General features: G+C 36.5%; 2 protein-coding genes across 4 annotated transcripts in view; both read left to right on the plus strand.

Annotated features, from left to right (window-relative positions):
• LOC139970035 (NLR family CARD domain-containing protein 4-like) overlaps positions 1-17,261 on the plus strand; it is a 545,770-nt gene that overhangs the window by 527,127 nt on the left and 1,382 nt on the right. The gene's annotated exons all lie outside the window — the stretch shown is intronic.
• Positions 1-17,261, plus strand: part of LOC139970051 (NLR family CARD domain-containing protein 4-like) — a 73,562-nt gene that overhangs the window by 54,919 nt on the left and 1,382 nt on the right. For both annotated transcript variants that reach the window (XM_071975663.1, XM_071975664.1), the window contains exons 7-9: positions 6,387-6,422; positions 9,937-10,001; positions 12,611-17,240. In XM_071975663.1, coding sequence (XP_071831764.1) covers positions 6,387-6,422; positions 9,937-9,999 — 99 coding nt within the window. In that variant the 3' untranslated portion in view covers positions 10,000-10,001; positions 12,611-17,240. The remainder of the gene's footprint in view (positions 1-6,386; positions 6,423-9,936; positions 10,002-12,610; positions 17,241-17,261) is intronic.

A 17,261-nucleotide genomic window follows, 5' to 3' on the forward strand; every position in this document is an offset into this window, starting at 1 on the left:
ATTATAAAATGGGAATAAATCAGAAAACAGAAAGAAACTCTACAGTAGTATGTGTAGCTCTACTAACCCGCTTCGTTGTTGTCTTGTACGGATACCATGGTAACCGAAACATATGCAATCACTTGATAAAATATGAATATAAGACAAATATTCGTATTATTTCCCGCAATTTTTGAACAGACACAAATTTATTAGACCATTTTTAAGGACTCAGGATCCGGGGTAGGGGCTTGGAGTGGAGCTGTTCAAACTACAGTACAGTCGGTAACTGATTATAAGATTTAAATATTCATAATTGGTCATCTGCTAATTGTTTACTTTATCTTGATAATTATCTTCAAGTGTTAAGGGTAGTTTATTGCCACACCCGGACCTTCCAGCTTCATTCATTACCTACTGTTAGCGTCTAGGATTGCGTGGAGGGTTGAAGACGCCACATACTAGAGGAAGAACTCACGTTAACTTTTGTATCACGTTTATTCCAAACGTAGAAACAAGCTTATTAAAATCTGGAAGTGAACAGAAATAGATATCTTTAAAATACATTTTTGAGATAAAAGTTTGTAAGTAAATCACGATATCATGGTATGATAATTAACAACTAAGCATATGGGCAATTCCACGTTACATTTTTGATGACTTTGGCTCACAAATGGTCTGATAGCTCCACCATTCATTAATTTGAATGACTGCTCTCAATGCATTCATAGGGTAACTAATGTACCTGAACATTGGCGAAAACACATTTTGATTATCTTTTTTCTTGTAGGATATAGGTACATGAACAGTTACTCACGTTACATTTGAAAATCACCCTGATGCCAAAACTAAACTTCATTCAAAAAGTGTCCTCATACTGGATATATTTGAAGAAAATGATGACATGTTTTTTGGACCTTAGGTGATGATTTAAGTACTGAACACAATCAAAATCACATCTGGTTTCCTGTCTCGGTGAAAATGAGGCATTCACCGGTTACTCACGTTACGGTTACTCACGTTACAGTTTGTCCACCTATATCAATACATAGGGAATCAAGAGTCTGTGAGAAACTTGCTGCAGGATAATGACTAGGAAACCCCCATATATCAGTGGAATTGACATTTTGAACATCTTCATCAGTGTAACTCAATAATATTACAATCTAAAAGACATATATACCATGTCCTTTTGAGTTAATGCATGAATCATATCTTCACAAATCGGCAGCAAATTCTGAACATTGTAATTTAGTTTTATTTGAGGACTGGCAGTGTGTCAAACTTTAGTTTATTCAGGTATAATACTCAGGGAACTAAATGTCTCTGGGGAAGTAACAGGCCAACTGAACATCAACCATGAATCAACAAGAAATTGGTAACATATGTTCAACATTAACAACTCGATTGAACATTGAGTAACGTTTGGAAGAGGCCTTCTCTTCGAGAGCTGATTCATTCAGTCTTCAGAAGGCTACAGAAAATGTGATGTGCCCACGGTTATTTGCCAAGGTTGGTGCATCAAGTTTGGTGATGAGTTTCTCTCCTGAGAATATCTTGTCCCTTGGGTTTGGCCATTTACAATTGGGCCCAGCTGTCTGCATCACTGACACTTGTATGTCGTTCTGGTCCCCCTTTGCTTCTATTACACCGGGGTACAATATCCCTTTGTATTCAACGGCATACCAGTCACCCAATTCTATACCAGCATTGCCACTCCCTGTGCAGGTTGCATTTTCTGTGGCCTCCCAATCTCCATGGGGGTAGTTCTTTCAGCAGAGCTGTTGCCATCATCTGTAATGGTGAAGGAGATGACATCCTTGTCTGATGCAAAAACACTGGAATGGGTGGAACTGGAGTGCCAAACTGCAACTGTGAACAGGCTCACCAGTTGTTGTTTCCAGTTGGCACTCTGGATTTCATCTTGAGATACACATGTGTAGTTCTCAGAGAAGTCTATTTGGATCAGGGCCTCGGAAGGATTGAAGGAGGGTGGATCCAGCCCTTTTCCGCTCCAGGTTGTAGGATGCAGCCTGGTGTCTCTTGATGAAGCAGTGCTGGACAAACTGGGCAATCAGACTGCAGATGTACTCTGCTAATTCAACAGTGGTGCCTTCCTCAACAAAATGTTGTGAGCCTGTTGTCTTCTCCACTCTTCGACACATACCATGTCGCAGCTCCCTGGTCAATGTTGAAGTTCTTCATGAACCCAGTGCCATTCTTACAGTGGTCACACTCGTTGAACCAACATTCCCTAGTTGGATTTTGGCAGAGAAGCTTGGCGGGTAGGTCATGGGAGTATGCAGGAAATTCTGGAGAAGCATCGTGTAAACTATTTACAGCATACATAAAGTTCTCATGATATCTGCACATGCATACGTTATGTGACCAGTAGCTTATTGCTTAACAGGACATGTTTTGGACGCAATTCGGCAAATTGGCTCTTGCCGACCTTGATGTTGGGATAGTCCTCCTGGAAAAGGGCGAACGTTCCATGATGGATGAAGTCAAATGTCTCATTAGCTTCTTTATTTTGCCTCCTTCTTTTGGCCAAACGTTGACCACATCCTTCCTGCTTGGCACCTGCCGACTGATGTCATCTCGCTAATAAAACTGCTGGATAACTTCCATAGTTTCATCGCTGAGACTTCTCGGGTTAGTGGTTGGTGGCGTAGCAGCAGTTGTTGTAGTCGATGGGTGCATGTCGTCGCCTAGCTGAGACCTGCAGATATTACTACAAACAGCTTTCCGGCGATGTGGTGTTTCGGTCAATCTGTCGCGTACTCTTGATGTTGCTTTTGCATATGTTCGTGCACTCATGGCCTCCTTCGTCTTCCTTTTCTAGGATACAACTCGTCGTCCAGTGGCCACCCTCCTAGCTTCTTGCTGAATCTTCTTCATGGGTGATGGGAGAGTACTCTCCAGGTTTGGTACTAACCCTAATCCTAACACCTACTGCCCTCTTCTATTTAGCAATTATTTACAAGACAATAATAGGCATTTCCTGCATTGTTTCAGTGTGTTAGCTTGGGTACTCACGTTACACATTGGTTACTCACGTTACATGGTTACTTACGTTACAGATTTCAGTGATCTATCACTCACACATGATGGGTCTCTCCTCATTAGTGATCTTGTTTCCACCCTTGGGACTATGAGTACTAACGATATTATGGTTATCAGATTTCCACTTGTTAAACAAATGTCACATAGCGAAAAAATTGTTTTTTGGGGTTACTCACGTTACATCAGTGAGTGAGGCCTGAAAAATGTCTGTTCTGAAGTTGACATGAAGAAATATTGAAATGTTTTTCTGTCATCCACACAGTCAACAGGAGTATCTATCATACCACATAATAAAACTACTAAATACTATCTGATGAGTATTATATAGGATGGAATGGAATGTATGATGCATTTTCATGATTATTTTGAGTTCTTATCCTCCTTGATTATCTGAGCCATGTATTCAAAATTTGAGTGTTCTAGAAAAATTCTTACCTATTCCACAAACTTTGATATGTATACTACAACATTAGACTGATTGCAGGTTGAAAACTGACACTTCTTATTTTTAGGCCACGTCCCCTCCAGCATGAATTGCCTATATCATGTTAACATTTAGTTGAACACTAGTAGCGTGTATGACTTTGAAACAACATAAGTGACATAATCGACGCTGCTTAACTTTTCCAACATACCACTATAAATCCTCATGAAACATTGGTATTATTCTTCTGAACCAAAACTTAGCTGTAGTAAAAATCAATGACAGTAACAAATATCTTAATCAAGTAATTACTCCACCGAAATAAATGTACTGAACATATACCGCTTTTACGTCACCATCTCGATGTACATTAAATATGAAACCGTAGAATGTTGTCAATCATGCTGCACCGTTCTTGTTTATGTTCATTTAATTTCGGGGCAAATGTTCATCATAGCACATACAACAGTCGTAACAACTTTCAGTTAAGCCGACCTTGTAGCTCACTGTAGCTGCCCTTGCATATTTGTCTTTGTAGCAGGCTCCCTGGATTTCACTGGTTATGTTCATTTTCTTCGTTTCTCTAGTGTTAGGAGAAGTTGGTCTTCCATTAAATAAAGCTGCCTATTACGTCATAGTTGAAAACACCTTCCTTAGAGATTCTAATGGGGGAGGGGGGCTAGGTCCCCATACTGAAGTAACGAAAATTATATTTAAAGATAACTATTTGCAATTGTCCAACGACGAGGAGTTATTTCTCCAGGATGTATATATATCGTACAATACACAATATACGTTAGAAACCTTGTGACGAGGTTGGTACAAATAAATGAAAATAACGAAGTCTCCCTTCCACGCTCGTACTCCAACACTTTCGTCCTATTTCCTTATTATTATTGTTGTCCTTCTTTCTCTGCATGTAGACCCCTTTGTGCTCTCCTTATAGAAGTAATTGCAATGTGAATCAATACAAATTCTCAATTTTAAAGTAGAGAATATTCAGATACATAAATCCTTCTAAAAAAAAATGAATCTATCGTGCTTCCAGTGTCTCTCTTCCACACCGTCTCAGTCAAAAAATGTTTTCTTGGTTAAAATATCGATGGATAATTTTCATCTCTAGAATATTTACGTCTGACGTCACTGAACTCAGCAATACATAATCATTAAATATTACTCGGTTCCAGTAGTTTGAGTTGTAATGGGATTCGAGGGATCCATATTGATTATATTTCGTTATTTATTTAGATTAATGTATATATACGTGACTGATGTAAAAGTGTGGGTCCAAGCAGGATTATATATGAAAGGGCGTATCTGGGTTTAACTTGATACTAAGAAATAAATGGATTGTTAGGTAGGTTTCTCAAACTTCATGTACTTTAACATACTAGGAAAATTAAATGAGAGGTGACTACTTACAAGTTTAACTAAAAGATTCAATTTAAGGTTTTCATTTCATTTTCAAGAAACGTCCTTTTTACCATCCTCTGTGTGTACAATATTAGGAATAAGCAGCAGCATCATGATACAAAAAAGTCAACGGTGAATATGAACTAATAGTGGTTTTAAAATATTTGTAGTATTTCTTTCGTATTTTGAATAACGGCTAAATAAAATTTCAAAAATAGTATCTCGAAGGAGCCTGGTTCGGAGTGGGAAGAGGGTATGGGGTGTTCAAAGTACCTAGTGATGTGGTTGATTTTGTACAATTTACCAACCGGCAAATTGACTAATGTTGTATCTTCATGATTATATTCAAGTGCTTACGATAATATAATGCAACATCCAGGGTATTGTATCCTCACATGGTAGCTATTGTTATTAGTACTCTTTCCATCAGAACCATTCAATATGTCTATATCATATATAGTATAAGAAACACTCTGATGTAGTTTAGTCCATTTACGTCCTGATTCCGAACCTAATGCGAGACCACTTGGTTCGAGTATGGTACTCTCGAGTCCGAACACCTTTCTATAGAGAATATGAGCAACCCAAACCAAGTCCGAGTCCATCTAATATATAGAGACAGAGCAATGGCGAGCTCACGCGGTATACTAGTCTAATAGACACGCAGGGAGGAGTATCGGTAACATAAACCCACTCTGGATATATTCCTAAACTTACAGACCGTCGCGTCCTGGTGTAAATGTTTCTTGCCTAACGTTGAACAAAGAGAGTCAAATATTAGAAAACTGATGATGTGCGCATGTAAAAACTACGAATTAAACATATACATACCCAGGGTTAATTTAGAAGGAAAGCAATATGTGCAGGGTTTATTATATTTCATGATTTTTTTTCAATCTAACAGATCTACACTAGTCTTTTTAATTCTCCCCTTGTGTCTCTTATTTTATGTGTTCATCATACAACTGAATTTCCCAAACTTTCATTGATATCTCTACACGATCAACAATACGATATTAACAGAATATCTAAGACGAAGGGGGGGGGTGGGGGTAACTAATATGATGCTTTGTACAAACGTGAGCTAACCGATAATTGCTTTATATTTGCCATTACGTCGATCCAACCACGATGTTCTGGGGTCTATCTTTGAATACTGCCCTATTTTCCCTTCTCGTGAGAAGTTCATTATGATGACGTCACTCCGTGTTTAAAAACGTCACTCAGTATGTGATGACGTCACTCAGTGTTTGATGACGGGTTTAAACATAAAGCTGATGTTTATATTTATGTTATTAAGTCCGTGCATCTTACATTGACAAGTCTGTCTCCTTTATTGACTTTAGTGCTTCGATGTAGATGTGCGTTTACCTGCCAGGAATAGTTTACTGTGATATTTGTGAAGATATATCATTCAAATTTATATATGTTTTGCTTCGCCAAATTATGTTTTCCTGAAATTCATTTCAAAATCTCATTAATATAATATTTTTCTTCCTTTCAGGCCTGTGACGAAGATGGCAATCTACCAGGAGAAGAGGTAAGAGAGACTTAGATTCATGTTCCTGTTAATAAGTAACGATAATTTAGTAACAATCAAAGAGGTATTAATTAATGTGGAACAAAGAACTAAGACAAAAAAAATATGGTACTTTGTTTCTCATCAGGGAGAACAGATTTATAATTGACGTGTATGGAACAGGGTATTTAGATAGGCCAGCTACAAAGTTATACCTCGTAATGATGATAGCACTGTTCTCAATGTCAAGTTTAGATGAGGTCTAAAGGATCTTACTTCCGCAAACACACTCGAAGAAATGTTAAACAAAGAAACGGATATACTTTTAAATACTAAAGGTTTAGTCAGGTGTTATGGAGCGTTACAAGCCAACAACTCACTAACACAAAGTTGGAATATCGCCTTAAAAATATCAGCCTTCAACACCACACACCCACGACCCCCACCCCAACCATATGCTTCGTGATTTTTTTTTTCACTTTGCTGATGTGCAGATAATAATTCGAAAAGATTAAAAAAGAACATTTTTAGATTTATGATATTAAATCCTTTGTTCGTGCATTTTTTCGCAAAATAAATTTTCACACGTTATAAACTGTGAAAGGAAGTAACAATAACACCTTAAAAGTAACCTTCATTAAAACATAATGTTAGGTGAACATTCAACAGTCTCTTCACAAATAAGAGCTAACTTTAGAGGTCTATACTCAAATCGCACATATTCTTCGGTATTATTTCATATTTAATTATTATAATCATTCTCTGGGACTAAGGGTGGGTAGGGAATGGATGAGGACGCATATACGTATATAAGTAACCACATAACCGGTGATCAGTAAGCTATTGATTATTGAAATTGAAGATATAACCTGGTCCGCTTTGTTGGTATAATTAGAGTACCAACAGAGCGGACCAGGGTTATCTCTTCAATTTCAGTAATATGTTAGGTGAACATTCAACACTGTTATCATAGTAATTTTCTCTTCACACGTAAGGGCTAACTCTAGAAGTCTATACTCAGTATGAGTGAGTCTAGGAGCAAGACGATTTAGTGGGTTGTGAGGGTATCCGTTGGGTAAAAGCATCATTATTATTCATCGTGATATGAGGGCGTCCTCTGTGGCATAATATGACTAACTCGGGGTAGAAACCATTCCCTGTGGAATGCAAGCATACCAAGCTGTTGCGATACCAAATAGAAGGAAACTAGAAAAAAATATAAAAAGTAAATATTTCAGTATTTCAGGGATCACGAACATCTGAGAAATCACGTCATACATTTTCCCACAACATACACATCAGCATAATGCTTAAGTTTAGTTTGTGGTAGGCGCTGTCGCTAGCCTGCTAGCTGGTTTTACTTTTATGCTGACAAACCTAACACATGTGTAAGAAATTATCCAAGTGTTGTAAGAAAGGAGTCTGGCTTTCAATTTCCTGTTTTCCATGGTTTTGAGTTTGATCCTCTTTGGCCAAACACATTGTTTAAGATATAAACATGAATATCAGTAATCGGTTCTCTTTACTAAAAACAATAACATTGTGGTCTTTCACTCAGTTTCACAAATTTCTCTGTCAAATAAAATCAAGCTAGATGAAGTCGAGGGGTCAAGCCTAACTGTTACTATAGGCCTAGTATCTGCAAACTGACAGGCTTCCAGACAATGGTACTATGGTAACCACACATGCCCGTATGCTGCGGAAGATGATGTGAGTGTATCATGATCGCGAATAAATTTTACAAAACATTGATAGGAATTGTCCTTTCGCATTGGGGTCCTGGGAGTACATTAAAAAAGCCATTGCATGAGTTTTATGACTTCTTAGGCAATATGTCCCCGGGTCCAACAATGCCTCCGACCAGGGTCTTTAATCGTGCTCTTACACCGTGTGAACACACACAGTGCAGCACTTTCAGCACCACTGACCATCGGTATGAGTCTTAGCCCCTCACCTACCACCACCCCTGCCTCCCGCCCCACCACCCCCCCCCCCCCACAATGTTTAAACTTGGGCAATGAACCGAGTTATCTAGACTGGTTTTTATATCACCATCGACTTCAAATCTGAATGACTTATCCTTGATAAAATTATAGTTTTGGGAGAACAAGGTAACGCTAGCAAATGCAAAGAAAGAAACAAGGAGACGTTGCCTTTAACAACATAATATGTTTGCAATAATTAAAGTCTTAATTATTAATATTCCTCCACTGAAAGTAAAAGCTGCTAATGATAACACAAGTTACAACGTTACAAAACATGAGAGCAGACCCCGGTCTAGCATGGTCATTTCACATTTATACAAAACATATGATCCAATGGGTTTCAAACAGCTGAACATTTATCTACCAAATGAATATATCAAGCTCAGTTTACCTTCCAAAAAAGACTAAACGGAAGGGTGAGTGACATGAATATAAGTTATGTAACGATATTATCAAAGTTAGAAGGAATTGTCGAACTCCATAATGAGTAGCATGTTAGGCCCTGCCGCTCATATGAAAATGGCGACTCAAGTTGACGAGACCAGTGTTACACCCGATGTACACAGAGAACACAGTAAATACTGTAAATCATTTGTACCACACTAACAACTGGATTGTGCTATAAATCGGTAGCATGTTCTGTGAGGATTACAGTATAAGAACTCAGGATATGTGTAATCCTAACAAATCCAGTTTATTTGTTAGGATTACACATATCCTCAGTTCTTACTGAAATCGTAATAGCAGATGCTACCAATTTATCACATTTATCAGCACGATCCATTTTTTACTCTGGAAATAACTTTTAGTTTAACAGTAGTTACTGTAATCTCTCTGTGAATCGGTTTGGTGTTAAAACATGACGGAACATTTCACTAGGTAATAATGTGATAGTGCATTGGGTTATATTGATTGAGTCATAGTGATATAAAGGGGAAATCCCTTGAATAGGTAATTTATTGTTACCAGCAGGGAAGAGGATGGGGTGTGGAGATGAGTGAACTGATTCTTGTACAGTAATCCTGTTTTACACATAAATCACTTTTATACATTGGAAGAGGAATATATCTTTGTGCTATGAGTCAATATTTGTTGACATTACTATTCGTTGTTTTTACTTATATACTTATCGTCACTACTTCGATCAAACAGTCTAACTTTATAGAATCAAACCTTCACAAATTAGTCTTTTCAAGCATAGAATTAAAGCGACCACAGCATTAGTGACCTTGGTTTCATGGATTTAGCTTTCATGTGTATATCATATTCAGCACTAAAATATTCACAGGATGTTCTCGTTGTAAATCCCTAAAATGATAACTGAATAATAATAAACAGGACATTAATAGTCGATGCATTTGAAAACATTCAAACTGAATTTAACAAGAAGTAAAATTAAGTTTGTTGTAAAATGAATCCATTATCTTTGAAATAACACTTCTTATATGGCTGAATATAATGAATACTTAAAATATTTAAAAATATTGCATTGTCTAAGTTTCTGTGTTATCTTATACATATTCATTACTTATACTTTCCCTCCTGTTTAGGGATTCGATGAGAGGAGTTATCAGGAAAGCCTGGCGGACTTCAACCGGGCAAGGCGCAATTAACTGTAATTCAATACAGCTGAATATTTACCTTACCTTAGTTTTTAAAATTGTATTTTTTAACAGTGATTGTCTGCTACTTTATGTTGTAAAATCTTAATATATTAAAATAAATCTCCATTATTAACCACATTTTTTATACCTATATCTGTAATTTTCCAATCTTATCTGGTCACTAATATTTATGTGCTTCAACTGTTATTGGTTTTATTATATTTTTTAACAACCAAGCTGATCCCTGATTAAATGTATGAAGATGAGTTATAATTTCCTCCCATTAACAGAAATAAGAGTATCTGTTCATTATTGCAATAATGATAGATGTACACAACCTTCCTCTCCGCTGCTTAGGCGTAAGAAGGCCATAACTTCCAAAAGATACATTTATGTATCTGCTAAAAGAAGAGTTATTACTAAAAGGGTTAGTTAAACGATTAGTATGATTCCACCCTTCCTCATTATGTTATTAATTTTATCGAAAAAAGAGAGAGATTATCGTGAGTCCTCCTTCAATACTAACAGTGACAAAAACTGTCAGTAAACATTTGGAAGTTTACTAACGAAACGACGATATGGTGACGTCACTCCATTGACGACACACAGAAAATAATAGAATATGTGGAAGAAAAAAAAAAGATTAAATCCGAGCAAGGTCATGGTTCGTCGGCTGTTTTGCATCTGTGGTTTAATAAGGGAAGTAAAATGGAATATTAAAAATATGTGATGTGGGATCAGGAAGGGGAGAAATGAAATACAGGTTCATGAATTAACAGACAGAAAGAATGTCAAGGTCAGCAGGTCACGATACTGTATTCTAAAACACAAACATGTTAAAGAGCATTATCTTGTTCCATTTGTTTCCTCCAAATTCGTCTTGTGTAACAAATTATCTCCTTTTACATAATATCAATAATTAGGGGAGCAAAGTATACACACATAGAAAGTGAATACCTTCGTTGAAGTTTAGAAGAATGTCAATGTGCAATTCATGTGTAGACATACCTACGAGAACAACAAGGGCATTGGAGAGGGCGCCGCCATGAATTATGTGCTCAAAGAGGGCAACTTCATACCGGTCATTAGCTTGTTTCCCGTGTCGCGGTGTTTTATATATTTATTTTGGCTCATGGTATTGCGGGGGCCGGGGGGCGAATTTTTTTTCCCAAACTGGTTTGCAATTACGGAGTTTTCCGCCAATCAGATTGCTCGTGACGTCAGCATCAATAATGGGCATCGCTTCGAAGTTCGAAGACATGCACTGAGTTACACACTGACACTTAATTAAGTCTAGTTACGGGGTTTCCCATCAAACGCCCTAACTTTACTTTTAATGCTTGAATCACATGTTGACCTTACTTATGATACATACGCTACATTCTATTGGGTTCGTGTTTACGTTATTAAAGATTTGTGAGCCGTTCTACTGCAATCGGAATTCGTTTCGTGGAATGGGTAGGCCTACATTAAAATCAACTTCACGAGTCTTGAATGAATATACGCAAACAGTTTAGTGTATAGTCAAGGCTTCATAATTGACGCACCCCCGTAATTGACGTACCTTCAATTATTACTAGCAACGATACACCAGGCCACCTAAACTTTTTACAGTCAAGCAGAATTACATTTTTCATGAGTTTGAATCCATTTCAGCTATTTGCTGACCAAATTGTGGTACTTTTTAAGCTTTTAACACCCTCCCCCAGTTTTGAACGTTTTTTGATTTTGGGTATTTGGAAATCTTAAATCCTAACTACCAACATTACCTTAATATGATGAGACTACTCTCTGGGACCTGACCTGTCTGCGCTTAGAGGCTCAGAGCATTGCAAACAGCATCTAAAGTCAATGGATGTATACTAAGGCCTGGACTACAGTTAGCTAATCGACGAATGTGTCAAATTAGGGGTATGAAAGAACTTGACACGGCAGACATTTTTGGTCAAATCCTGCTCAATTGTACTGTGCATAAGCACAGAACCTTAAATATTTTGAGATCATAACATTTCTGAGGAACTACACATATGAAAAACACATAGAGTTGGGTGATTTGGATTTTTCCTTGATATACATCTTTGATCAAATCCTTAAGTGCGTCAATTATGAGCCCACCATGCTACAGTATGATATTTTTCCGTCACTGCACTGTGTACACAGTTATAATACATATAGGCAACCAGCGCATGTTTGATGTACCCTGTATGAACATTTCACTGTGCGTTGTTATCGACTAATGCCTTCACAGAAAAATTCGATCAAAGTAGATGATCATACCATAGTAGTGTGCTAAATATGTCTAAACCAATTCCAAACACATCTACAACCAAAAGCCTCGGGTAATTTTGAACGGGTATATCTTCTTTGATATACTTTGGACTTTGGTTACCTGGAAGTGAAGGTTTCTATCGTTATGACGTAACTTTTCCGACCAATCATGAGCGCCTATTTACACGCAATTGCAAACCTGTTTGGGAAAAAAAAAATCGCGGCCGGGGGGGGGGGGGTTGTCTAGGTATAACTTCCCCATTGTTTTACTGATAAGAATTTTGCTCGACTTATTATTTATGTAACAAATGTACCTATATATATATATATACATTTCATCTTTATATTACAGCTCAATACTGGCGTCGCCAATCAGCAGCAGTACTGTGACGTCATTCACTCAATCCTCAAAACGATGGCAGTAATTTCAGTGAGAAAGGATCTAAGAAAGAGTTTAGGTTGTAAACTGTTAATATCTTCCAAATACTACAAACAGTTCCAGATAGAGCTCCAGTATAAAACACATGCAACTAGTCTAGTATGATTGTGACGTCAGCAAATGCCTATATTCTCAAGACAACGGCATGGTGACTTGATGAACATTGTAACTTTTACATTCATTGTGAATGGATCTTGTAGAGAGATAATGTTGTACAATAATATTAATAATTCCATATACAATTAAGAAGTGAAATTTGAAAGATAACTGTTCCATTTACATTTTGTTTTAATGATTACTTTATTCGGAATTTCGGTCTTTAAATGTTATAGTTCGAAAAAGGGAGTGTTATTAATGTTTCTTCAGCTTTTCTGGTTTGGTAAGATAAATGTCTGGAATACTCCTTTAATGCTAAATTGATGATGACGTCAGCCCCTTAGTACAGGCCTAAATATTCATGTCAATAATGTGATTTATACATTTGAATAACTCAACAAAATCAAGTTTTTTAATTTCTTTTTTACGCCAGAGCATAGTTAGATGATTTCAACAACATTTGTCCGTGTAGAATTTGTACTTCAATGTTAACATGTTATTTGAGGCCATAAAGTCTTCTCACCCCTTTGAGTTTGTGTTGTATTTGATGAACTGACAATAACTGTCTCCGTATTATATTATAAAGTCCAGTTACCTGTACTGATCAAATCAGCTGCCTAAAGTAGCATGTCTCCAAATGTTATAGTAAAAGCAACCTAGACTGAAAGCCAGTGGTCTACAACATAACAATGTTAATGTTGTGCTTAAAGCCATCCTTTAATATACTACATGTTCAACTATAATAAGTTTTGTGAACTAAAGTGTACAAATGTAATTTGTTAGGTTTTGTTAACATTACTGTCGTTCGGGGGACTAGATGGGTAAGTGATGAGGACAAAAATGTTATCCTGTGACCATTTCTTATTCTGATGTATATCTAACGCTCGTAATGAGTTCACTGTACATTATATATCTCTTATTAAGAGTCAGAGATTATCTTCGCCACCAACTGAAATAGTATGGTGACGTCACTGATTACCAAGTCGGAGAAACAATCATCAAATTTACTATTTATGTCTCTTGAATTTAACTCGATAACATTTAAAACAACGACTTTTAAAACAACGAAATTTCGAAGTACATCTTAAAAAGAATGATTAATTATGAAAAACTCGTCCACTATTAATTAAGATGTATTACCCACCCAGCATAAGGCGGATTTACCACAGGTAGCATACATAATTTGAATTTCATTGCTAGCGTTTATTTTACTTTTCGGAGAAGGGATGTGTTGTTTAGTGGATTCCTTTTCCATTCTATCAAGAGATTGGGTTTGTAAACTGTTAAGAACTCCATCAAAGATTCTATATCTTACATGATCATACAGGCTTCTTAGTATTTTATTGTAAAATGTACAACTAGTCATATCTTACGATTTATTACCCACATTAGTGTCCATATATATTTATCTTTTCTAACTCTAAATTCGTTTCCCTTCAAGCCAAATTCAAAATAATAAGAGCCAAACAAGCTTCTAATGACGTCATCCATCAACCACGACGTCATCAGTATAGGAGACTTTATTTTCTTGGATGTCAACTATTGAGAGAGGGAAAAAACACAATCCCAATCTTACTCTTTGTGTGTAGGTGAAGAGGCGGGTGGGGTGGGGGTGTTGGAGAGGTTAGATGACGTACCCATTACATTGGTGACCAAGTACATGTTAAAGTAGTTAATTGCACCACCACCAGAATATTAATTTGTAGAATGGGAATTACACGGCAATGTGCAGTATTTTTTTAATTGTATTGTTTCCTAATATGTAACAAAGTCGTCGTTACTTGCGTAAATGAAGATAAATGTTTGTTCACCTACTCGTGTGTCCCTGATCAGATATTACTGGACCTGCTCTCGCTCTCCACGCACTCCTTGTGTGCAGGGTATAACATCCTTCATTGGTCCAATTGTATGTAATGTTATGATTCATTCCAATTTCAGACCCATTTCTACTTTCCACCCCCCCCCCCCCCCACCCCCATCTCCCTCGACAAACACTTTAGTACTCGGAATTTATTAAACGTCTAATTATGTTAATATTTCTAAACTTATTTTTTTTAAGCAGACATGTTTGGAATGCTTTGGTTAAAATATGTACATACTGTATCCACATACACTGGGAGTGCATGATAAAACTCTTTCTTCGTTCTTCCTTCTACTAAATGTTGGTTTAAACTGTGACGTATCGGTTACGCAATGTCTTAAATCTCACACGAGTAGAGTCACATTAATTGTGTCAATGTTAAGACTAAATACCATTCATTGGTTATCTACAATACCATTGTGTCATTAAAATCGTTCTACAAGAACTTAGAGGTGGTATTAATTAATATCTGTGACATGTTTGTTCTAAGTCAACGTTTCTTCATTTCTTTTTGTTCTTATAAATTTTCGTTCTCAACATGAAGACAATAATATGACGTCATATCATATGATTTAAAATAACTAATGTATATTACGTAACTGAGACTTCAATAACTTCATCTATCAATACTTTCATTTTATTATTGTATTATTATTATTATTTTAAGCTTCAATTTATAATTGTTTTAATTGTTATGATCTGTTTGTTTCAAATCATCATTGTAATAATTTAGTGTATTATCAATTTAACGGAATATCCTATTTGTTGTATCAAATGATCCCATCAGCGCACGGAGAATATAACATGAACGCTCAAAATAGTTCACCGACAAACACACATACAAACGTTTCTATTTAATGTTAGCGCTAACTCTTGGAAAGTAACAGTCAAGTTAATTGCGCTTTGATCATGCGCAATTAGTACTATCTCTGCAGGTATGATGAAATGACGTCAATATAAGATGTTTAACATTTATCTCAGGTTCCCATTATTGTTAGCGCTTTTAATAGATATCATATCGGTATTTTTTATCTGTTTACTTTTAATTTTTGCTACATTTTGAAAACTGTCTGTGAAAGTGTTCTTTACGTTTTGACTCAAAAAAGACTGTAACGTCGAAAACCTTAAAAAAGAAAGTTGAGAAGAAAATGTAAATTTGACTTATTAAAGAGATTCATATACTTAGCATCCTGTTGAAATTTGTATTGAATTTCTACATTGCGTTTTGGATATATCGATTGCTGAAATTGTAACAGATTGTACCAAACGTGAACTTGAAGCAAACAGGTGTAATGTCATAGTTGCACACTGACAGCAAAATGTTCCATTTTTCTTATGTTTTTACTTCCTTAGTTTGACTTTGGATTGGAAAGAATCCCAACTTTGCTTTAGGGTATGTGATGATGACAATACCCATTAATTGCAAAATACACATAGTTTAGTGCATACCAAGTTTTTATTCCTTATCGAAGGCAAAACAAATATATGCAAAGGTGAGGGCGTGTGCGTCTGTTACACTTGCTTGAGTCCGCGATAACTCAACAACGGAGTGATGCATATTTGTCATACTTGTTATGTAGATGTATTATAGTAAGGAGGTGTGCCCAATTTTTGTAGCGCTGACCTTATGAAAATTAATAAGGTTATGGTGTCGAATGTAAAACGTTTTACATTGCAATAACTCCGCAACCCGAAGTCGGATTCCAGCCAAACTAGTTACAAGTTGCTGTCAATATCTGGGCACCCCAAAATCCTGGACCCATTTTTGAACTGGTGGGACCAAATTTAATTTCCAACTTAAATTTTGGGGCAACTTCTTTGGGCCCGAATTGTTGGGTCCCAATATTTTGGGACCATCTGAGCCCATATTTTCTCTCCATTGCAACACCACCGCAACCCTAAGTCGGATTGTAGCCAAACTTGGTAAACAGTCGTTGGTTAATAGCTGTTACATGAATGCCATCTGGACCCCAATAATTCCGGACCCATTCCAACTTCTATTTTCAACTCAATACATTTTTTTGGGACAAGTTCTTTAGGCCCGAATTTGTGGGCGCAATATATTTAGGACCATTTGAGGGCATCGTTTTATTGGGCCCCATTTTTGGGAAGGACCAACATTTTTTATCGCAATAACTCTACAACGTTTAAGTATATGTGATTGTATCTAATCTTGGAATACAGTTGTTGGTTAGTAGCTGGTACATATAGGCATAAATATTATAATAATGAGTGACGGCATACAACACTTTAATATTCCACTTACCGAAGAACCATAGTGACCGTCGGGCTCTTGTTAATATTTTACAGCCTTCACTTACCCTACGTTGTTATTTTAGTCATATGTAAAGCCTTCGCTTTTAAGACAATACGATCACGTGAGCTTACATAATTCAACAAGATTGAATGCTGATAATGTTCTGTACATTAAGTAAGCATTATATGCAATGGAATGCTCTCTGTGTTTTACATTTCATTGTATTATTTCCTTAAAGTGTTTTAGTTTACTGCATCTTTAAAAGTTTCTACTTGTTTGTGAGACTAAAGGAGAATCAAACCAACGATTATTGTAATATTATGTGATAGGTAAACTATCGGTCATTTTAT

This window comes from Apostichopus japonicus, chromosome 7, assembly GCF_037975245.1.
Source record: "Apostichopus japonicus isolate 1M-3 chromosome 7, ASM3797524v1, whole genome shotgun sequence".
NCBI lineage: Eukaryota > Metazoa > Echinodermata > Holothuroidea > Aspidochirotida > Stichopodidae > Apostichopus > Apostichopus japonicus.